The sequence below is a fragment of the Trichomycterus rosablanca genome, chromosome 19 (assembly GCF_030014385.1).
Source record: "Trichomycterus rosablanca isolate fTriRos1 chromosome 19, fTriRos1.hap1, whole genome shotgun sequence".
Taxonomy (NCBI): Eukaryota; Metazoa; Chordata; class Actinopteri; order Siluriformes; family Trichomycteridae; genus Trichomycterus; species Trichomycterus rosablanca.
The window spans coordinates 3,806,106-3,830,482 of NC_086006.1; the positions used below are offsets into that span (position 1 = coordinate 3,806,106).

The 24,377-nt window shown below is 39.3% G+C and overlaps 1 protein-coding gene across 1 annotated transcript; it reads right to left on the reverse strand.

Moving 5' to 3' along the window:
- Positions 1-864: 864 nt before the first annotated feature.
- phf8 (PHD finger protein 8) lies at positions 865-18,834 on the reverse strand. The gene is made up of 22 exons (XM_063014972.1): positions 18,610-18,834; positions 16,505-16,840; positions 16,345-16,430; positions 15,896-16,019; positions 15,546-15,706; positions 15,285-15,426; positions 14,698-14,884; positions 14,443-14,605; positions 14,030-14,117; positions 13,621-13,727; positions 13,194-13,285; positions 12,297-12,386; positions 11,902-12,201; positions 11,728-11,819; positions 11,432-11,607; positions 9,943-10,031; positions 9,739-9,857; positions 8,265-8,605; positions 6,901-6,993; positions 6,698-6,807; positions 6,237-6,618; positions 865-5,163 (listed from the first exon to the last, which is right to left on the reverse strand). Exons 2-22 carry the CDS (start codon positions 16,600-16,602, stop codon positions 5,075-5,077), a joined length of 3,129 nt encoding a protein of 1,042 aa, XP_062871042.1. The 5' UTR covers positions 16,603-16,840; positions 18,610-18,834; the 3' UTR covers positions 865-5,074.
- Between the last annotated feature and the right edge of the window lie 5,543 nt (positions 18,835-24,377).

The following is a 24,377-nucleotide window of genomic DNA, read 5'->3' on the forward strand; positions in this document are numbered from 1 at the left end:
TTCTAGGGTCATGGATCCTGAATCATATCATGAAGTTCATTTTCATTAAGCCACCCACAGATTGTGTGACTTTAAATTTGTACCTTGAGCTTAAAGGTGTACTTGAAAGTTTTTCTCAGTTCTTTCTCAACCATTTGAGAAAAGTTAATTATTGGCTGTCCACATACTTTTGGCCATTTAGTGTATGTTAGAATGTCTTTGTAGAATACGCAGTAATTAAGCTATTTTCTCATGAATATGAACCACCTGCCTAAATATTGTTGATGACCAAATACACTTCTTCATTACAATATTTTTTTCCCAATGGCAATGTCCTCTTTCAGCAGGATAATGCACCCTGGCACACTGCAGAAATGCTTTACAAATGGTTTGAGGAACAAAGAGTTTAAAGTGTCAACTTGGCCTCCAAAATCCTCGGATCATAACCTGATCGTAATGATGGAGCTGGGAGCTTCATGATGTGGAGCTGCTTCTTTGAAACAGTTTACACGTCAATGCAAAAAAAAAAGATATGATGACTTTTGTCCTAAGCGCATACATTATATGGCAAGGATATTGGAATGTTTCTGTACGAATTGGTGCCCATTCCATCAAATGAGCATTTGTGTGATCATACACTGTCTTTATGGACCTCTTTTTTAACACAGAGGCACAGTCATGGAAAGAAAGGCGCATTTTAAACCCACAAGGTTAAATGTATTTTATATATTTAATTAGCATTCAGTGTGAAATGTTTAAACTTAATTATTACTTAGACGTCTCTATATACTTTTGGCTATCTAAAATACTTTCATGCTTATAAATACACTTTTGTACAAAGTTAAAAGACATGTGCAAATTTAAATGGATAAATGACACAACATACAACTTTAAAAAATATTCTTTAATTAAGCTTGTTTGAAAAATTGAGCTTTCAAAAAAACAGACGGTGAGAGACATCAGCTGGCTTACACAAAACCAATGTGTCCGATAACCAAGATGCCATGGATTGAATTTACAAATGTCTTTAAAGTGGTGACAGTGTACACGTGACATACAAGTGATGCTTTGTAATGTTGAATTCCATCATAAATGGTGTTACAGATAGAAAATAAACCCTGAGAGGAACAGTGTTGTTTAATCCAAGACAAACACAGGAAATGGATATACTGGAAAGAGGTCACACACCTAAGACAGAGGTCATCACAAGATCAACACATAACATTGCAATGTTTAATTGGCCTTGAATTACAAAATTAAAAATGAACAGTTTTAGATGTACTGGTCTGCCTGAACATTTTCCATTTCATTTACAGTATTTTATAATCTTACCCTTTTTAAGCACAACCCAATCATTTGAAATAGAAGGCGGCCAACAGCAACTTTAGAAGAAAATAAATAGCCGCAAATTAAGCTGTCGTTTTTTACTCTGGTACTGGTTATCAGACTTTACAGTCACAGTATCCAAGGCACTGCCAGAAAAGAAACGGTACCATGCTGGGACATTTTCCATTCTTAAGCTGATGGAAATTTTTGTATTGAAAGGTACAACAGGAGTCTTTAGCGAACACTAATTTAAGTGGTCGACCACAAGGCTGATTCTCTAATAGTATAATGGACTTGGCCTAGAGTACACCACCATGGTTAAGTATCAACATGGTTAAGTAGCAACTATACTAAGCATTAATAGGGTATTTGGTTTCATCATACAAAGGTTTCTTTGGAACAAATCTTGTTGCAAAACCCAGCAGTTTTTCACATAAACATGCCAAATCTACTGTTTACCAGTAGATGTCACCAGATGTCAACTTGCTTCGTTGCTGTTTTGGCGACATCTGCAGGTAAAGTAGTAGAATTGCATGTCGTCAATCAATTCTACTGGCTTGCAGGCATGTTTAATTTTAGATCCAGATAAAGCGTTTGTAAGTAATAATCATCAATTTCTATGAACTTTAGGAATGCCAATTAATTATTCCACAGTATTTATCAAGTGTTTACTTGAGGCAGTATTCATTTGTTGATGGTGCCAGTTTTACTTCCTTTTTTAGAATATTTATACGAGGAAAACGATAATTTTTTCATACTTGATGCCCTGAACTTAACCCCAGTTTAGCACCCTTTTTATGAGAGTATGAATGGAAATAAAATATCTGAAAAGACAGATTTTAGTTAAAAAAGCCGATGTTCAACTGATCCATAAAAGGGAAAATGTATGAACATTACAGTACATGTGTACTATTGACAGGGAAAGCAGTAAAGGAATAATAAAGACAAAATGAGAAACATCAACTTCATATAACCTCAACAATGTGGAAAAAAACAAAAGTAAACAGCTTGCCATGAAACTCTCACATTAACGTGTCTTTATACATGTTAAGATTTAAATGCAAGACACCTCTCATTGTAACTATAAAAACGACACCAGTTATGTACACTAAACCTCAATACCCCTTCAAACCGGTCATCACACCAGACTAATTCAGGTTTAAATGCATTAGCAGAGTTTTACTAGAGTACCACACCACTCCTGATGAAACTACACAGAAATACATGAATGCACATGAAGGAAACTAAGAGCTGGACAACATCGAGACATCCTACTGACCGCGCCGGATGACTAAAAAAATAGATATTTACAAAGCTAATATTAATCAGTAGAAATGTTACAAGACTATCGTAAAACAATACATTAAAAACAAGCAGTGAGACGTGAGCACTCGAGATCTTTAGCATAAAGGTGAGAAAGGAGAACGTTCATCTCTTAGGAAGAAATATGACTGCAAATTTATTACCAACTTTTCTGTACATAATGTGTCCACTAATGTCGGGAAGGATTATTGTGCTGGCAGAAAAAAAAAAAACATTCACAGTGAAATTTATTTCTTTTATCCAGATCTACAAAACAGAATCGTTCTCCGCTCAGTTCTAGTCCTATCCACATAACCGAAAGTCAGCAAATGCTGAACCAGAACTAAAAGCTAAATATTTTATGATAGAGATTGTGTTTAGATGATGCATGGTACACATTAAATTGTGTAAGACACAAAACAAAAACATATTCAACATCAGTGGACTATATTTACAAGATAAAACAAAAATGTAGGTTTAAAACTAATTTAAATTCGGACAAAAGTTAGGTACAGAAGGACTTTTTCGGCATCCATCAAAAACAGGCTTTTATATTTGCTGGTTGTGCCACACAAGTGTGGTTTCTATTTCTTTGACCAGTGGTATAGAAGATTGTTTTAGGCTTAATTAATGACAGCTAGCATTTCTTTCAGATACTTTTTTTCTTCAAATAGTATACAAAATTAATGCATTTATTCCCTTTTCTCATAATCTAGTCATAGACCCTAGACCCTACCCTGACTGAGGAGGGCTGTACTTAACACACAGCCCCATCAAACGTGTGTGTATAAGCCAGGCGCTTCTTTTCACTTGCACAAATCAGGTTAACAGGTTAACAGGGATCAGTATGCAGAGTCACACACTACTCTCCAATACATAGCCAGCCGATAGCAGAGCTGAGATGGGGTGGGTTAGCATGTTTTATTGCTGTGCCACCCGAGCGCCCAAAGAGCTGCGTTTTCAGTAAAAATTTGAATGGTGCATGTAAGAAACAAAAATCACAGTAAAGACTGTGCAAATATTATTTACTACATGTACTTATTTACTACAGCAAAAGCTAACAAGTGTCACAATAATTGCTAGACAGTGTAACAAACCTTTGGTATGTTTAAACTTGAAGACTAATAATTTCAGCAGTAGATTGATGAAAAAATTAAAAGAATATTAAACAATTGCAGCTACTAAGATATTCGTAAGCCACTGTGTTTAAGATGGAGACAGGAAGGCAAACCCAGACAGTATTATGAAGAAAAGCATTTTTTTTAATGCAAGTCTACTAATCATGTGGGGCAAACACCAGCTCACTGTCTGTGACAAATCAGCAACAAATATGAATGTTTTCTGATGGATGGCAAAAACGTCCTTGTATGCACAACAGACTCCTGAACAAACTTATTATCTATTCTTCTCTCTATTCATACTCTAAATTCCTATGTGGAATCTCAAAACGATCCAAGACTTTTTAGAAAGCTTTGCTAGCCTAAAGGCCAGATGAGAGTCATTTTAGACCCGCCTGGATTTTCACTGGCAATTCGAGCTCAGCCTAACAACTCGAATGTAGCTTTGGGCTTTGACACTTAATAAAGACATCAATCATTAACTGTATGTAAGAATTTAGAACTATTTTACTGTTGCAGTGTCTAAAAGAAAAACGTCCGTATGGCTGAGAGTAAATCTTGCCTTGTCATATATCAATTATTTTAATTGATTGCACATGGGGGTGGGGGTCAATACAGGGATGTTGTTAATAATCACAAAGTACGTCTGAAGGTATTGCTGTCAATGTCAACACTAGGCCACCTGCATTTTTAATTCAACTTTTTACTAAAAACTGTCCTTTTATTTAATCTATTTTTTTTATTTAACAGTTTGTCACAAACAAATCACAGACTTTTGCTGGCGTTACAAAAACTAATGGATGGCATACACTTCTCGGCGTATCGACCACTCCTGCCTGCGACTTACTGTCCAGGCTTTATCATCACATGAAAATGAAAACCTTTGTTAAAGTAGAAAAAACAGAGCTTCATAATTCACTGCTACTGACCGCAAACATCTAGTTTACAATTCAACCAATTTACATATCTAATAAGCAGTCTATAAATAATATTACAGCGATGAAGACTGGAGCCCCGCAAGTGCTGAAGAGCTTCTATATTCTTACAAAATGCAAACAAAACGTAATAGGACATTAATTGAAGACGATAACTAAAAGTTAAATAAACGAGTAATAAAAACGCATGCTAAAAAAAGGAGGTATTGAGCTTTAAAATGACAAATAGAATATTTTACATAAAACAGTCACAACAGTCACAATCATAACAGTAAAATCAGTCTTTCTCGCTCTTTTTTCCTCAAATACAGTCACACAGCTGCAACGCTCTTCCACATCCTTCAGCGAATCGGTTATTCCCACTTTTCCGTTGCTCCTGAGCAGATCACAAACTCTCACCTTTCCCAGCGTCCTTTACAGAAGAAGCTTGCCGTTGCGATGTATTTTTAAAATCTTCCCCAGTCTCTGTTTAGCTGTGGCAAGTCCTTTCTTTGGACGTTTTCCTAGAGGGGAGGTAAAAAAAAGTCTTTATTTTGAAGATGCATCATACAGAACTGGGCTAACAGAAAACTGTGGAAAACATTATCACTTTATTTATTATCACCTATATACACAGATCAGCCATAACATCATAACATAACCTCCTCGTTTCTACACTCACTGTCCATTTTATCAGCTCCACTTACCATATAGAAGCACTCTGTAGTTCTACAATTACTGACTGTAGTACACCTGTTTCTCTACATACTTTTTTAACCTGCTTTCACCCTGTTCTTCAATGCTCAGGACCCCCACAGGACCACCACAGAGCAGGTATTATTTGGGTGGTGGATGATTCTCAGCACTGCAGTGACACTGACATGGTGGTGGTGTGTTAGTGTGTGTTGTGCTGGTTTGAGTGGATCAGACACAGCAGCGCTGCTGGAGTTTTTAAATACCGTGTCCACTCACTGTCCACTCTATTAGACACTCCTACCTAGTTGGTCCACCTTGTAGATGTAAAGTCAGAGACGGTCGCTCATCTATTGCTGCTGTTTGAGTCGGTCATCTTCTAGACCTTCATCAGTGGTCACAGGACGCTGCCCACGGGGCGCTGTTGGTTGGAGGACTATTCTCAGTCCAGCAGTGACAGTGAGGTGTTTAAAAACTCCAGCAGCGCTGCTGTGTCTGATCCACTCATACCAGCACAACACACACTAACAAACCACCACCATGTCAGTGTCACTGCAGTGCTGAGAATTATCCACCACCTAAATAATACCTGCTCTGTGGTGGTCCTGGAAAAGTCCTGACCATTGAAGAACAGCATGAAAGGGGGCTAACAAAGCATGCAGAGAAACAGATGGACTACGGTCAGTAATTGTAGAACTACAAAGTGCTTCTATATGGTAAGTGGAGCTGATAAAATGGACAGTGAGTGTAAAAACAATGAGGTGGTTTTAATGTTATGGTGTTTATTCAAATCACCTCTGTTGTACCTTTGTTGTACTATCATCAAGCAAATTTAAACTTGCCAGGACATTCATTTTTAGCTAAACCACCCCCCTACTGGATCTGGACGTGTTCCCACATTTACCTTGTCCTGCCCCAGCAGCCCCGGGGCTTGCCATCCCGGCGGGTGAGGGTGCAGACGGAGAGTAGCTGCTGCTGTTCTGTGGGGAAAGAGAAGGTCGCCTGGAGGTAAGGAACACGCCTGGAGCCATGGCAGCGCTTCCCCTGGGGCCACCTGGGCCAAAAGGGCCCGGTCCTGCTGTGTATTCATGGTCCAGCAGGCTGGCTGAGTATGTCTCGACTCGTCTCTCCTCTGTGATACAGTCCAATGGAGGCTCAGAGGGCAGTGGAGGCGACATCGGGCCAGAATCTGGCTGCAGCTGGAGGTGAGAAGTTGCTGGGTGTACTTTCTCTTGAGGGATCTTCTTTTTCGTGTATTTTCTCTTAGTCGTGGTTTTCTGCTGCTCCTAACGTTAAAGAAAAAGAGGTCAGATGAAAATCACTGGATAACTAACACTAAGACCTGCTTGGAGGCTCTGTGCTCACCTGTTGTGCCAGTTTGGCAGCAGCTGCAGCGAGACCGGTCTCCACCGAGGCGACCCGGACACCCTCCCGCACCGGCCGTTCCTGCTTAGGCAGTGTGGGAGTCACTCGAGCTGTGAGCGGTAACAAAGATGTCATGTATTATACAAAAAGCTTGTATGGCTGCGGGAGAATTTGGAAGGAAAACAGTTGGTGTAAAATGGTACCTTTAGGGCTCCATGGTGTATCATCCCAGTTCCTTTTTCTTTTCATTTTGGACTTTGTGTGATCCTCCTCGTCAGACTCTAAGGAAGGGTACACTAGGAAAGAGAATAGGACAATTAAGCCGGAAAAAATTAACAATCCTGAAAGGATTTTAAGGCTTTTAAGTTTAGCCCTGGTGATAGCATCAGAGCTGGAGCTATTCCAAATTTCTTTATTTAAAGAGCTTTTTGGGAATAAAAATCCTCCATAAACAAGACAAAATGTGAAGGAGGTTTTGTTTCTATTTTTTTTCTATTTTATTTATGCATTTTCTCCAATTTTCTCCCAATTTTAGCGTAGTCAGTTTGTCTTCGGCTGCTGGAGGATCCCTGATTGCAGTCGAGGTGGGTACGTTGTTGCCCGGCACGCCTCCTCCGACCTGCGCACAGCCCTTAGCGGAACCCTTTTTCACCCATGCACTTTGCACAGACACCAGGGTTCTTACACAGCATTTGAAGACCCCACCCACATAGTCCGGTCATCCCGCCCTGCAGGCACTGCCAATTATGCCTGCTAGGTGCTGCCCAGCCGACCGGTGGCAATGCCGAGTTTCGAACCGAGGAGTTCAGAATCTTTGCGCTGGTGTGCTAGCGGAATAAATTCGAGTAGTTTGTTTGTTTGTTTATTAGGATTTTAACGTCATGTTTTACTCTTTGGTTACATTCATGACAGGAACGGTAGTTACTCGTTACACATATAAGGTTCATCAGTTCACACAAAGTTATATCAAACACAGTCATGGACAATTTTGTATCTCCAATTCACCTCACTTGCATGTCTTTGGACTGTGGGAGGAAACCGAAGCACCCGAAGTAAACACACACAGACACAAGGAGAACATGCAAACTCCACACAAAAAGGACCTGGGACCGCCCCACCTGGGGATGAAATCGAGTAGAACAGAGTTTTTCAAACCCTGGGTTGCGAGCCGAAAAAAATGTGTCGCTGAGAAAAATTATAATAATTAAATAAACTTGTACACGAACGGTCCCTCGTGGAGGCTTTGTTACATCTTGTAAACCACAGTGGGACCAGATAGTACAGAGAGAAAAATGCATTGTTTGTTTTTCTGACCCAGGCAACTGGGTTGCATAAAAAACCATAGACAAAATGTAGGTTGCTTGAAAAACAAGTGGAATAAAAAGAAAATTATTGACTATGTAATGCAATTACTATTATACAGCAGTAAGACAATGACACCTATATAGAAACACACTATATTTGCTATATAAAGTGGGGGAGAAGCTGATTTAGAGTACAGCGTTGACAGAAAAGGGACCCTGACCATACACATGACAAAGCTGCAAAATCTCAATTCTGAACCCACCATAGTCTGAGTCTTTGAAACAGGTGCCCAGCGTCTCCTGCTCATCCGTGCTGTCCTCGTCGCTGAGGTGTTTAGGCCGTTTGATGGTTCGCTTGCCTGGCCTCTGAATGGTGGTTCTCTTCTCAGTCTTCTTTTCTGCAGCACCGGCCCACATCGCCCTCCTGACTTTGTTCTTCATGGCCCCCAGCCTCTCGCCCTCTCCAGACATAGACAGCGGAGAGGAGGATGAAGAAGAGGAAGAGGAGGAGGAGGAGGAAGAGGATGAAGAAGAAGGGGGATTGGCCATGGACAGCATGCCTTGGATAGCATCGCGGGTACTGGGAGAGGCTGGTGCTTCCTCGCTACATAAGGACACAGAAAGCAAACGCTTTTGATTATGCTATAGGTTTAAAAACAGCCCTATTACTGCAATAGCATTGAATTTACATCTTTGGGAAGCTTGTCCTGTTTGTTCATAAAAAAAATGAAACAATTAGAAGTCAAAATTGCATTAGACTGGAAATAAAGCCAACACGTTTTGAACGTTTAAGCACAAGCATAAAAAAATCCCAATTAAACAATTGCTTGTTAGAGCCGCTCAGGTGGCGCAGCGGTAAAAAGAGACGCGCTGCAACCAGGGCTGGATTTCGAAGGAGCGTCGTTTCAAATCCAGCTCTGCCTTCACGGTCGAGGCTGGGCGGCTATGGACAACGATTGGCCTGTTGTCCGGGTGGGGGGCGGGACTTGAGACCGTAGGGGATGCTCTCTCAGGAACGGGGCGGTTGCGCCCTCTGCTGGCTGGTTGGTGGCGCCTGTATGGAGACGGGAGGGGGTGTGGCGGGGTGTGTGATCCTCCGTGCACAGTACTCTGCCACGCTACACTCGTCAAGTGTGGGTGATAAGACGGTCGATTGGCTGTGCACGTTTCGGAGGAGGCGTGGAACGGCCTCGTCAGCCCCAATCAGGAGCAGGAATTCGCACTAATGAGAGGATGATAGATGGGATGAAATTGAACACGCTAAATTTATAAAAAAATAAAAATAAAAAATAAAAAATAAATAAAAAAACAATTGCTTGTTAGTACTTGTAACATTTAAATGATGTTTGGATTCATTTCTATGTTGATCTATTTTTACTTCAGTTTCCTGTGTCACCAAAATTAAATTTAGTTACACAACAACAAGCTGCTAATCAGCAGAATCAGTTGCGGATCGTTTTTCCCCCATTCAACACGTCTATGTCTCATAAGTAACGTGAAATCTTGCCAGCATGCTGCTGCGCACAGCTGAAAAACAGCGATTGGGAGAGGGAGCCTTTGCTATTTTGCATTCAGAGACTAAAACCAGACCAACACCATAATTGTTTAGGCTTTTCTTAGAATGGAACTGCACCAGCACCAGCAAGGATGTCATAGTAAACACAACCGTATTATGTTTTTCACATAATATTGCACCAAGCAGAAGGAATCAAGAACTTGGTTCAGCCGTTTCCTTACCTGAGACCCCGGTCAAGACCAGCCACCTGTTTGCTGGCCTTAAGCAAATCCAGAATTCCTCCTGCTCCAGCCTTTATTCCCTGCACATTAATCATCTCTTCGTCTGTCGTGTAGTCCTCCTGAGCGGCACAGAAATACGTCACATACAACGCAACACCTGAAGCAACTTATCCGTTACGTGTGATAAACAGAGCTCAAGCTTACTTCAATGTCAAAATCCACCTCACCAGGCTCTCTGACTCTGTGTGGGTCAGAGCACGGTTTGGCTCGTGGTAGCTTCCTGGGAAGACCAACTGCAGAGCAGAAATGTATTTTATAAAAATATAAAAAACAATATCAGCTTCTGTGTGATGGATATCATCTATATGTTTGTTTGTTTGTTTATCAGGATTTTAACGGCATGTTTTACACTTTGGTTACATTCATGACAGGAACGGTAGTCACTCATTACACAAGGTTAATCTGTCACAAGGTCATATCGAACACAGTCATGGACAATTTAGTATCTCCAGTTCACCTCACTTGCATGTCTTTGGACTGTGGGAGGAAATTGGAGCGGACACAGGGAGAAAATGCAAACTCCACACAGAAAGGACCTTCTTGCTGTGAGGCGACAGTGCTACCCACTTAGCCACCTCATCTACAGGGTTTGGACAATGAAACTGAAACACCTGGTTTTAGACCACAATAATTTATTAGTATGGTGTAGGGCCTCCTTTTGCGGCCAATACAGCGTCAATTCGTCTTGGAAATGACATATACAAGTCCTGCACAGTGGTCAGAGGGATTTTAAGCCATTCTTCTTGCAGGATAGTGGCCAGGTCACTACGTGATGCTGGTGGAGGAAAACGTTTCCTGACTCGCTTCTCCAAAACACCCCAAAGCGGCTCAATAATATTTAGATCTGGTGACTGTGCAGGCCATGGGAGATGTTCAACTTCACTTTCATGTTCATCAAACCAATCTTTCACCAGTCTTGCTGTGTGTATTGGTGCATTGTCATCCTGATACACGGCACCGCCATTGGATGCACATGGTCCTCCAGAATGGTTCGGTAGTCCTTGGCAGTGACGCGCCCATCTAGCACAAGTATTGGGCCAAGGGAATGCCATGATATGGCAGCCCAAACCATCACTGATCCACCCCATGCTTCACTCTGGGCATGCAACAGTCTGGGTGGTACGCTTCTTTGGGGCTTCTCCACACCGTAACTCTCCCGGATGTGGGGAAAACAGTAAAGGTGGACTCATCAGAGAACAATACATGTTTCACATTGTCCACAGCCCAAGATTTGCGCTCCTTGCACCATTGAAACCAACGTTTGGCATTGGCACGAGTGACCAGATGCGCCAGCAAGACGTGCACCAACAATTTGTCCTCTTTTGAACTCTGGTATGTCACCCATAATGTTGTGTGCATTGCAATATTTTGAGCAAAACTGTGCTCTTACCCTGCTAATTGAACCTTCACACTCTGCTCTTACTGGTGCAATGTGCAATTAATGAAGATTGGCCACCAGACTGGTCCAATTTAGCCATGAAACCTCCCACACTAAAATGACAGGTGTTTCAGTTTCATTGTCCAACCCCTGTATATGTTAATATATAATAATTTACTCATAATAATTTACGTGTATTTTGATAGTCACAATTATATGAACCTGTGAATGACAAGAAAATGTACATAAACCCACCAGGCAGTTTCTTTTTGCTAGGTAGGGATGGCCTGCGGCGAGGTGGGGGACTTTCATCAATCTGGAGCTCATCTTCAGAGTCAAAGTCTGAAGACAGAGCCGAGCTGCTTGTTAGAGGCTGGAACTGAGCGGTGTGACCTGCACCATTAGTGCTGCCTAAGCGTCCCCCCTTTTTCCTAAAAAGGACAAAAAAGATGAATCACACTTCCATTCTAACAACGAGCAAAACTCCACCATTATAACCACTATAGTGCAGGAGACATGTGATACTGCACGTTATTAAAGCCCGGTCATACCCTTGTATCTTGCCATTGGTCAGAACCAGTTTGAGCTTGCTCTTATTGATTTTCCCTTCAAAGTCCTCTTCACAGGCACCAGAAAGCTCCATCTTTTAAAAAGAAACAAACCACAGTGAGAACCTAGAGGACCACCAGAGGATGTGTGCAGTTGAACACGGCAAATAAATCTACCTTGCTTTTGTTCTTGGCTTTATTTCCTGGCTGAAATTTCTTCATGGTGTGTTTAGTATGGATCTCTAGCAGATCTAACTCTCCTGCCTCCATCTTAATCTTCTGTCCCTTTTTCTTGACCCCAGGAGGACCGACGCCCCCACCTCCGACCCCGTCCTTGGGTTTGGGGCCTCGCTTTTTACCTGGGGGTCTGCCGGAGGTGAGGGGAGTGGTTAATGGTGCTTTGGGGTGAAGAGTTGGAGGGGCCTGTGGTCCACCGAAGGGAGCTCCACTTCTGTTTATGTTATGCTGGAAAATATCCTGTAAAGAAAACATACAAATAACACTAGACTTGTTTAAATGTGTTGGGTAACACTCTCCTACTGAAGACAACAGAGCAGAACAGAGGGACTCACCTCTACAAGCCGAATCTCTCTTGCAAGGTCTTTCACCAGCTGTTGAGTATTAATGTTTTCTGGAATCTCATCCTCATGGTCTACCAAGGACTAATGAGCAAATAAAAACAAATACAATTAGCTGGATATGCTACTGGAGTCATGTACTGATTGCTTGATGTACAAGAATTACTGAGCCTTAAAAATGCATTGTGGACCTGAGATCGAAAAGCAAAGATGGTCAAAAGAGATCAAAAAGCAAATTAGGGCTATCAGTATGTATTAATAACTGACCAGGTGACTTAGCAGGTTGCACCTTAAATTCCATATTACACACTGTGCTAGGCATTTTCGAAGTGCTCAAAGTGCTAAAGTGCTCAAGATTTAAGAGACTTTGTCATTTCAGTTACAAGTACATATTGAAACAAAACAACACTCCTTCAGGACCACGGTCTAACAAAGAACACAAGTGCAAACACCACAACCTAAACAGTGCAGACAAGGTGGTTCATAGGTTTTTCACCTTTTTGCTGTATTTGTAGTCTGCTTTCAATGTAGCACTGAATTTTATTTAATGGTGTTTTAACAAACAGGTTCTCTCGTTGTTTTAGAAACTGATAAACCCGTTTGATGTGTTAATGAACAGAACGTCACAACAAAACCTTTCTTCCCACGACAGCACTATAGGACTTACATTTTGCTGTTTTCTAATAATACTATAATCATATATTCAGTGTATTATATTTTCAGGCAGGGTGCTATCGGCCTGTCGGACATCTACATACGGAATACAAGAATAAAAGAATTTCAAGAAGGCAAAATACGGGACTGACATTCATTTAGAGTATCATCTTACACATATTGTTAAGGTTTATCCTATGTAAACACTTAAATGCTGTAGATCTTTCCACAAATTACCTCTTTGCGTGTCCAGGTTCGAAAAGCATTATTTAGAGCCTTGGCTCCATTGACCAGATAAGAGGCAGGATGACGGCGATTTTCCCTCAGACCTACAATGGATTCAACACAGCAGCATGTTTTAGTAAAAAAAAAAAAAAGCTTGTTTGTCAAGAGTTGGAAACGTCCAAGAAAAAAAACACTTTGCAAAACTGATTGGGTTGAGAATATGATCCTTTTTGGTAATGTGACTGCAATACCTTACTTTAAAAAGTCAGTGTTTATATCACAGCATGGCCTCATGAGTCCTTATGTCATGTTCAGGCTAGCAAAACCCGGAAGCAAAACTTGATTTCGAAGGAAGTTTCATTTACAACTACAGAACCTAAGGTACCTACATTGCATCATTTCCTTCTTAAACATTTAACACACCACTGGAAGGGCTTACCTCTGAAGGTGTCGAGCAGGTGCTTGCCAACGTACCAGCACACCGTCTCAAAGTTAGGGAACTTAAACAGGTCTGCGGTGCTCAGTTTCTTCTCTATTTCATATGCTCTAAAAACAAAAAAAATGAAAACCAACTTAAGTGAATAACTTTTGATATGAATTGTTGACAGGCACAGCATTTTAATACTGTTGAAGAACGTTTTTAAATTAAACAGCACTATAACTACACCAGCACTTAACATCTGCTGTTTCATATTGTATTTTTATTATTTTGTAAGAATGGACAAAGTACTTAAAAAAGGTTTAGTGGTCTTTTCCTTAGAGAAGTCTTTGTCCAGTATTAAAAATGTGTCTAAATGACTAAATCTCATACACCAAACTGAAAACCTGAATGATTTAAAACATCTTACCGAAGCTGCATGTCGATGCTGAGGCTGTGAAGGAAATTTCCACCAAACGCCAGGCAGTCAACAGGAGTAAGAACTGCATGGATCCACCCTGATGGAGGACGAGTGCACAGGACCATAACATAAGATCATAGGAATTCCAGTATCTGATTATCTCAAAGATCCATAGAAATAAAGATCCATAGAAATAAACAGGTACTACCACAACAAAATAATTGTACATTTTTGGCTCGCACAACTGTCTGGAAATAATTCTTCTCATTACAATTCTTCACTCAGCAGATGATGAAAAATCAAACATTTATTCTAATAGTTAGTTTGAAACCTCATGTAATTTTCCATAGAAAATATCAGACATAGAAAACAGCAATATAAACATCATCATATCATTCAAAAAGCAAAGTAGCTCTTCATACCAGTTGGGATAAAGAGAGTATTTCCCTGCTTGAGTGAGCATTTGTAGCACATGTCTACTTGGTCCCCAAAGAAGAGCTCATACTGATTGGAGGAAGAACTCCAGCACTCAAACAGTGCCAGGTTAGCAGGTGTTGGGCGGATTAGGTAGAATATCTTCTCACCCTTTATAAACAAATTATAAACAGGATTAACTTTCAAAACACTGAACTGCTAACGTTCACTTAAACATTATTAAAATGCGCATGGGTGCTTACCCGTAGCACATGGTACCACACAGAAGTTCCACCAAAATCGATGTGGAAGTCTGTGTAGCTGTCCTTCACGCCCATGAGGCAGTATTTCTGTACATTCGGCCTCTCGAACACTGACTCCTCTGGCCAGAGGTTTTCCACCCATGATAGCTTTCTTACAATCTTTGGTGTCTCGACCAGGTTAGATAACCTACAGGCAAGTAGAGAGTGTGTTAATGTACAAGTCTATTAAAAGCAATACACAGAATTTCCAACATTTCTATTGTATAGTTACATATTCTACATATTATTATTTATATCTTATACACCTAGAATTCCCACTGATGCTTATTAATATTAAAGTTATTATTATAATCATGTTTACCACCATGTTTATAGACCTAATATCATATGTAAATAGCTATAGCTATAATTATTATACTATCTAAAGATATGTACATTTACAGACCTTTTTGCAGTGCTAGTATTTGCACTTCTGGTAGATGCTAACTTCATTTCATTGCCTTGTAAATGTACCGAGCAATGACAAATTTAAATTAGAATCTATCCATCTAATCTATCTTCAGTTAGAAAATGATGTTGCTGTTTACCTGGTATCTGAAAATTCCAGGCTTATAACATTAAGCACTCTGTCTCTGTTGGGGCTGTTATAATATTCACCAAATTCCCCAAGTTTCATCTTCAGGTCTGCCTGCCGGATCACGTCAATCACATCGATTTCTTTCTCGCTACCTACAACAAGACAAAGAACTTTCCTCAATACTTTATATGATGTACTAATCAGAAATTCAGATCAGTTAGAGCTACTTAGAATCTGATAAGACAGAGTGCAACTGAGTACACATGTTTACCGATATAATGCTCCACATCAGACACAGAGAAAGACGCAGGGGGCAGACTCATGCCCAGTCCATCCCTTCTTAAAACCAGCACTGGAACGCTGAAGGAGCGCTCCTCCAGGAAGTCGACAGTGAGCTGAGCTCCAGTCGGCTTTAGTAGAACATCATCAGCACTAAAATAAAAATCAAACACTAATTAAACAAACCCCTTTCCACACACATTAACCATTTAACAGGTAAATGAGTGCTTTTGTTCACTGGTTTAGTTATATCGTGATGACTGTACATACATATTTTATGTAGGGTCTTAAAAACTTGAAGAATGTAAAAGCTGTGAACAGACAAAGCAAATAAAGAAGTACCTTGGAAAATTGCGGCTCCGTAACTCCCTGACAAACTGGGCACTGCCTGTCTTTACAGGTCGCCCTGAATCTCTCCTGCTTCCCGAGCCATCAGACTGCTTAGAGGTTCCACGTCGCTTACGCACTGAAAAAGAAACAATAACAAAATACTCAGTATATGCAACTCAAACACTAGACACTAGCATTTTTTTTTTTATTTCACTGTGGTGGTTTTTCTGGGACTAATAATGGACGAAACTTGAGTCCCTAGTACTAGAGTCATAGTAATAACACAGGTTCACGTTACATAAGAAGAACAGCCTAGAAATGCTCCGAAAAATTAATTTGGAATAAAACTGGATTGTGATTAAAAGCGTACAGAATAGTTTTATTACTAACTCAATCACTCAGGTCTCCTAGACAAAAAGAAGAAAATAACCGCAGCTAAGAAGAAAAAAGCTGGTACTTACTGACAGAGGGTCCATGTGTCACTTGACAGTTAGGACAGTGATACAGGTCAATATCTGCTGATTTATCCTCTTCCACTCCAACACAACTATAATCACAGCAGTACTGTAAGATGCGGCTTCAGAAAACGTATGGCAAAATAATAAATAAATATAAACCTACCTTCCATGAAACCAATCTTGACAAACATCACACTCAATCATAAAGCGTGTGACATCGTAAGGAAGTCGGCACAAACAGTACACAGGAACAGACGCCATACTGAAGTGGTGGACAGACTATTTCAGCAGAAAGAAATGATTCAGCTTGATCTTGTTGAGGCACCACAGTGTCCTTGGTTTTAAAGTGTGGACGTATACAATGGTCCAGGTCGATGAGTGAAACTCAGTCAGAATTCCAGTATGTGCCACATTCACCCAAACAAGGTACACATGGGAAAATCCTCTAGGCTTACGCTGCAGTTAAACCCGGCACCTGGTACTTTCCTCCATTTGGCATCTGTTGAGAAAGCAAAAAGAACTCTGTAAGAACATGAACAAAATTAATCCCAAATCTGCATGACAAAGCCACTTAAACAAATAAAAACCTAATCCATATCCAATAAGCATAGTAAGTCTGCAAAAGGAGCTCCCAAAGTATGCCGATCATTCTGTTTACTAAAAAAATAACAGCCTTCTGTGTCTTTTCAGACACAGAATTGGCATTTGTTTTTTTATTATACACATTTATCCAATGCTGTACTAAGAATGCTGTGTTAATTGTGCAATTACTATGTAACTCGAGATACTGCTCACAGCAGGTTTTCTGATTAAAAAAAGAAGAAGCCTGAACTGCAACCAAGCCAGTAGTTTTAAGTAGAACCTTGCTAATAAAAAAAAAAAATGCAAAATGTGACTTCATAATTTTAAACACATAACAGGCTTATATCAATGCAGACAAACAAGTAAAAGTCACAAAATAAAAAGCACCAACTGTGTCATTTAAAACACTAACACTCTGTTTATCAAACATATTAAATAAATAATCATAATTGTAAATAATAATCATGACAACCAAGAAATAAACTGTTATTTATCACTGACTACTGATTTCTAATGTAAACTATGAAGCCATTCAAAGAACAACATCAAAACAAAGCTACATGTCTACACAGCCTCATCTGAGCACCACAGGTAGGTGTACACAGTTACAATGAAATGAAGAACCAGTGTTAGTCTAAAATGAACCTTAATAACAACACTGGAAAAAGAACACCTTTATTATAACAGGTTATTTATACTGGGACATTATATTACTGACAGACTTATAAAAGTTAGATCTATAGCATAATTAAGTGCATCTTATGAACTGATGGTTTTAGATTGATAATCCAGTCTTTAAATATTTACTAAATGGTCCTTTTTTGGACAAATCGTGCAACATATTTTCTGCAGGGAAGCATTTTTGCGGTGTGAATTAATAAAGAAGAAAACTAAATAAACGCTTTATAATAATTACTGTAAATAATAGAAATATATAACTAAATACTTCTGTTGTGCACAATCAGCCACCCTATCCATCCATGGAATATAATTTTTTACACCATTTTTGCTACAGAATTTGATGCTCCAGCTAAATAATAATACAATACAGAAACTTTCATATGAACTTTTACCTAATGTGGCTCTGTTTACACTGCACTTACATGCCCCGTTATTTATTATGCATCATGGAATATTTTAATGCATTAACGTTTATTTAGACAAGTCTTTTATTTTAATTCGCAACGGTATATAAATAAATTCTAACCTGGAAATAAACGTATGGAGCTAATGCTAGCTACACAGCATAAAAACGTACACAATAAATACAAGCGCGCTAACAGGTTAGCAAGCTGCTAGCTAACCGTTAAATGAATTTAGTTAGCTTGCTACTCAGATTTATATGTGCAAAATATAATATTTATAAAGCGATTCTATATTTACGAATCCATAAAGGCATCTCTAGGTGGCTAATTACTGGCAATATTAAATATATGATATCGGCAACTATTAGCCTGCTAGCATGCTAACGGTGCACTCTCGTTGGCTATCTATTATAGCCACATTTAACGTATGTTAAAAGTTCGACTTAACTATAATACTGTAGAAACCAGAATTAGCTACAACCAAATTAAATACTAAACATGCTTAAATAAGTGACGAAGTGGGTTTTATACATCTGGAACGGCAGCAAAAAATTTAAAAAACACAAAGCCTTTGGAACCCGCAACGGTTGTCGGTCCCTACCGAGTGTGGAGTGTCGCCTTTTTAACCGAGAACCATGCGCATCATCCCGGCTGAAATCCGCGAGAAAGACCGAGGTCCCGCAAGGCCTAGTTTACAAATATAAACCCGCTTTTTAACTCAGACATCTGCATGTTTTACTGATATAAAACGCAGAATTGATTATTAATGTACGCAAACCGGTAGCAAAACAAAACGCAATAATTCCAAAACAACAACTAGATGTGATTTAGTAGATAAACAGAGGAGCTGGAGGGTAATCCATGTCAGCCCGCTCAGTACAGCGACCACTGTCTGTAACACAGAGAACAGCATCATCGCTGGTGTTAACGGGCCCAGAGTCAGTCAGATACCCCTACTACACAACACATACAATATACGGGACATGTACAAACAGATCTAATATTTCTGTATTTCTGAAAATACATTTGAAATAAAGTAAAATAAAATACATTTAAGGTATCATATCAGAGCTCGGAAACGTCATTCCGACTGAAAGTAACAACCTCCAATAACTCACAGGCAGTCTGAAGACTTCATAAATCAATAACAATATTTTATATGCCATTATTACATCCTTTATGTACATATTATGTATAGTTAATATACATTATGCGAAGTAGAGAGTAATATATATTAATATCAATCTATATTCATGCCTGGTTATATGTAAAGCGAAGCATTGTACTGCATACGTCTCCACTAGACTACTTGTATACACTGATTTTATTCTATTTACTGACTACTAGAGAGAGAGAGAGAGAGAGAGAGAGAGAGAGAGACACAGACAGACAGACAGACAGACAGACAGACAGACAGACAGACAGATTTGGAATTCTTAGTGGAAGACTTTCCAGAAGTATTTGTTTTTGAAAAATTAATATTGACCTTTAGGTTCATTGTTTAACAATCTCTTGTTTTGCAACTCTTCATTGGATGATGTAATTTTGTTACATTTTCCAAAATTGGTAACATTTGTAAAACCATAGTGCAGTTTGTTATTTTACAACCATAGTAGCTCAAACTAAACTGATAGCTGTAATATTATAGTGAATCACAATAAAACCACAGTGTATCATAGTAAAACCACAGTAATTGACAGTAAAACCACACTGTATCACGAAAACAGTAAAACCATGGATAGCATGGATAGGCCGTGGTGTTGCAAAGTAAAACTACAGCTATGTTAAATCCATAGCATGTAAAATAAATTTCACGTAAATTACTAGACAGTCCATGGCGCTGTCCCAGTCTCTCCAGTAGAGGGAAGTAGTGTCAAAGCACAGGGAAGAAGGAGCTATAAAAAAGAACCTGATCTGAATCCGTGGTTCTCTCATCTCAAACTGTCATGGGAGAACCAATGATGCTTTTAACGCTCCTTCCTGAAACAAAAGTAATACTTTAAGAGGGCTGTTACAGCATAGTGGTTAAGGTACTAGACTTATCTAGTGATATAATATAGTAATATGTAGTAATATAATGGTAATATAATAGTAATATAATAGTAATATAATAATATACTAGACTATCCAAAAGTCACTGGTTCAAGCCGTACCACTGCCAGGTTGCTACTGTTGGACCCCTGAGCAAGGCATTTACCCATCAATTGCTTGCACTGTATTAAGTCACAGTTGTAGACTGCTTTAGATAAAAGTGTCTGCTACAAGTAAATTTCATTTTAATGTTGTACCACTGCCCCTCTGGAATCACTGGGCCAAACAGAATGCCAATCTACAGTATAATAATAATAATAATAATAATAATAATAATAATAATAATAAGAATAATAATAACAATAATAAGAATAATAAGAATAAGAATTACGATTATTATTATTATTATTATTCATTTATTATTAATTAAATAATCAATTATTAAATTATTATTTTATTATTACTTGCATAATGTATTATTATCATTATTTTTGGGTCGACCTAGAAACACTGGGCATAAGGCAGGAATTCAAATAATGAGGTAACACACTCACACATTTACTAACTCACCAACATTTAAGGCAAGTTAGAGAAACCAATCCACTTATTTAAGGAAGGGGGGGTGGTTGTAAGAAACTGGAATACCAACAGGAAACCCACGCAAACATGAAACCCAAGAAACATGTCCAACTCATCGCAGAAAGTATGAGGGCGAGGATCAAACAGTAGTCCCCGGAGACCTATTTCTGTGCAGCACCCACTCTGTCAGCTGCACTATGCTGTCACATCGCACATAACACATACAACTAATCATAATTCTAACAAAAACTTAATGAAGTTGGTAAAAAATATAAAAAACTCTGTCCGCCACATTTGTCTCCTGGTGTTTGCACCTGCTGTATTGACCTTCAAATGATCTTTAAAGTGGAATATAGCTGAACCATTACAGCAATCAGCATCATGCTGCTCTGCTTGCCCTCTTAACAATCTACATTACCACGCACTAGCACACCGCCCCAGGTCCAGAATGCAGGCTCAGCGCTGGTGGCCGAGACCTGTCTAGGGAGGTGGGCCGGGCTCCCATCATGCATTGATGAATTGATTGCTGTGCTGCTGCCAGTGTGTCTGTGCCCTGGGCGAGGGCGCCCCGGTTACGAGAGGGAATCCCAGCAATGGCACCCGCTGCTGTGCTGCTATTGTACGCCACCTGCAGGGGGCATCGGGGGCTGGCAGCCCGGAGAGACCTAACCTGACCCACATAGTGCTGTCACACCCCTGGAGACACAGACTGTGAGGGCAGACAGGGAGGTGTGTGTGTGTGTGTGTGTGTGTGTGTGTGTGTGTGTGTGTGTGTGTTTGTGGGATAAGCCCGGGGTAAAAAGAGGGGGCGAGACGCTGGGCACCTTGGTGAGAGGATTTTCACAATTCCCACTGCTCGAATTTTCCGAGTTAGTGATTAATGCTCGTGGAGAGTGGTTAAAAAGGGTTTAAAAAGAGATGAGAAGTTAAAAGTGCAGGTATGAAGCTACGCTTTCTGTATCCATGGCACCACACTTGAAGACAAGATTTATGACATTCTGTGGTATCACGCAGTGTTTCCAAAGTAAAGAGACATGTTCTGTAATTACGTACCAAACCACAAAAGACCGAAATATAGGGTAACACAGCCACACATCCCACAAACTAAATGCTCCAAATAACCCAATAAATAATAAACTTAGCATGAAAGGAGTCGCAGGAGTCAAATCTGTTCTGCAGAGTCACACAAGTGCTCAGTTATTTTGGTCACAGCGAGTTGGACAGTTTTGATTGTTTGTTTGTTTAATAAATTATTCAATATACTGATAGAAGCTGACACATTAGTATGCACCTTAACATGTCAACTTGTTAGTGGTTCTACATCAGTTAGTTTGATTGGATTGATTTGTTTTGTTTTCATATTGTTCGTCTTGTCTGTATGCTTATTGTTTTTGTGTTTGGCTTAAAACTAGCTACTTGTGGCTAACACTGACCCATTTACTTTATACTAGCTAGTTAGCTATAACACTGACCCATTTACTTTATACTAGCTAGTTTGCTAACACTGACCCATTTACTTTATACTAGCTAGTTAGCTAACACTGGCACATTTACTTTATACTAGCTAGTTGGCTAACCCTGGCACATTTACTTTATACTAGCTAATTGGCTAACCCTGGCACATTTACTTTATACTAGCTAGTTGGCTAACCCTGGCACATTTACCTTATATTGCTTATTACTGTACTTGTAATTATGACTATGCTGTTATGATTGTTATATACATATATTATGTCCCCAATCAGTAGATATTTCCAGTTCAACAGTTGCTTGATAGTACAGCTTACAGTAGAAGTTCAGTGTTGGAAAGCAGAATTGCAGGTATATGGTTTTATTCTTCTGGGTTCGATCCCCAGGTGGGGCGGTCTGGGTCCTCTCTGTGTGGAGTTTGCATGTTCTTCCCGTGTCCGCGTGGGTTTCCTCCGGGTGCTCCGGTTTCCTCCCACAGTACAAAGACGTGCAAGTGAGGTGAATTGGAGACACTAAATTGTCCACGACTGTGTTCGATAAAAACTTGTGAACTGAAGAACCTTGTGTAATGAGTAACCGTTCCTGTCATGAATGTAACCAAAGTGTAAAACATGACGTTAAAATCCTAATAAACAAACAAACAGTTATCAGATTAATCAAATGTAAATTGCAAGCACACTCATGCAAACTTTAATATTATAGTTAATATTATACAGTTAATATTCCACAGAGAACAAACTTAAACATGGTATTTTTCTCCAAATTGAAAAATTTCTCCCCCCCCGCCCATTTTTCCTAAATCTAACATTTTGAAAAATGTGCACATGCTGTATTTTTTATTTTTCCCAACATGTTAAATTTCACAATGAAATTTGAGCAGGGGCTCCAAACGTCTGAATAAGAAAACATCTTACACCAGATATCAGATATCAAAAAAACAGCACACCTGGTTTTCTATATGAGCACATGTGCACAAACTGAACCAGATGGAACAGCATGGCATCTAAAGCCGTAAACAAATAATTAACATCTCGGAGGCATGAATATTGCAGGGCACCATCATTCACGATCTTACAGTAAGGGGGAACTTAAAGTGGCAAATGCACCTTCTGCATGTTTTTGAGAAATGGCAAGAAACTGAAGTACCTGAGGAAAATCCACACAGACTAAGGGGGATAAATTACAATGTTACTTTTTCATAGTACTTTTATAAATATATATAGAAGCCAAACCTGATTTATACATTTACTACTAGATGAAGCCTTATTTGCAAATATATTTTTTGACACAAAAGCATTTGTAAGGTCATCAGTAATAATGTGGGACAAACAGCACCAGTAGATTTCCATTTTTATTTACAAAATAATCAATACAACAATAAATATAGCCGCAAGCTGTGATTTTTAAAGCACAGATAAACCCAGTGTGGCTCAATATGTGAGAATGTGAGGGCGTGAAACAAGTAATACAGAGAAAATAAATGTTGTCAGATTATATGGGCCTCAAAGTATAATGCTACACTATCGCGCCACCATCAGTCCAATCGGACTGAGCTCAGGTGCATGTGTAGCAGGAGGGACTACTACCTGTTGACCAAGTCTCATGTCTGTACAACTTACAGGTTTCTGTGTTTTGTTTTATCTGAGGGAAAAATAAAATAAAAATTAAAATAATAATAATAATAAAGAAGCAACAATAGGACAACAATATAGTTCCAGCACCTTTGCTGCTTGGATCCCCAAAAATTCTTCATCTCACACCAGATGCTAGATATCAAAAAATCCAGCCCACCTGGTTTTCTACACGAGCACATGTGCACAAACTAAAACAGATGGAAAAGCACGGCATCTAAAGCCATAAACAAATAATTACAGCTTGAAGGACTATTATGCATTATGAACAATTTGCAACCATTTAAACTCCCAAATAAACATCAGTCAGTGAAGCACCTTCACATTTAAAAAAACAGCAGGACATTTTATGACATGTTCTGCTGTTAGTGATGGGTTGCAAAGCAAATGTAGAGGAAGTAAGGGGCGATGAAAGTAAAAACATGACAAATCATCCTTCAAGTCTGTTACTTATTTATAAAATTACAGTTTGTTAGATATAACCTCATCATAAATAATCAAATACGAAGCCTAAAATAATTACATTTATAAATCTTTACAGTCTCATCTCATCTGGTCTTTATAGTCTAATCTCATCTGGCTTTTACATTGTGTAATTTATCAGTTATTATACAAAACAAACCCCTTATCAGACCCACATTTACCAGATGTTGTTTGG

Bases quoted from the DNA above. Each gene is read 5' to 3' on its own strand.
- phf8 (XM_063014972.1), bottom strand. From the start codon at position 16,602: ATGGCGTCTGTTCCTGTGTACTGTTTGTGCCGACTTCCTTACGATGTC. The intron at 16,431-16,504 runs GTAGGTTTATAT...CTGTGATTATAG, and splicing joins CAAGATTGGTTTCATGGAAG to TTGTGTTGGAGTGGAAGAGG. The intron at 14,606-14,697 runs GTAAGCACCCAT...TTGTTTATAAAG, and splicing joins TGTGGTACCATGTGCTACGG to GGTGAGAAGATATTCTACCT.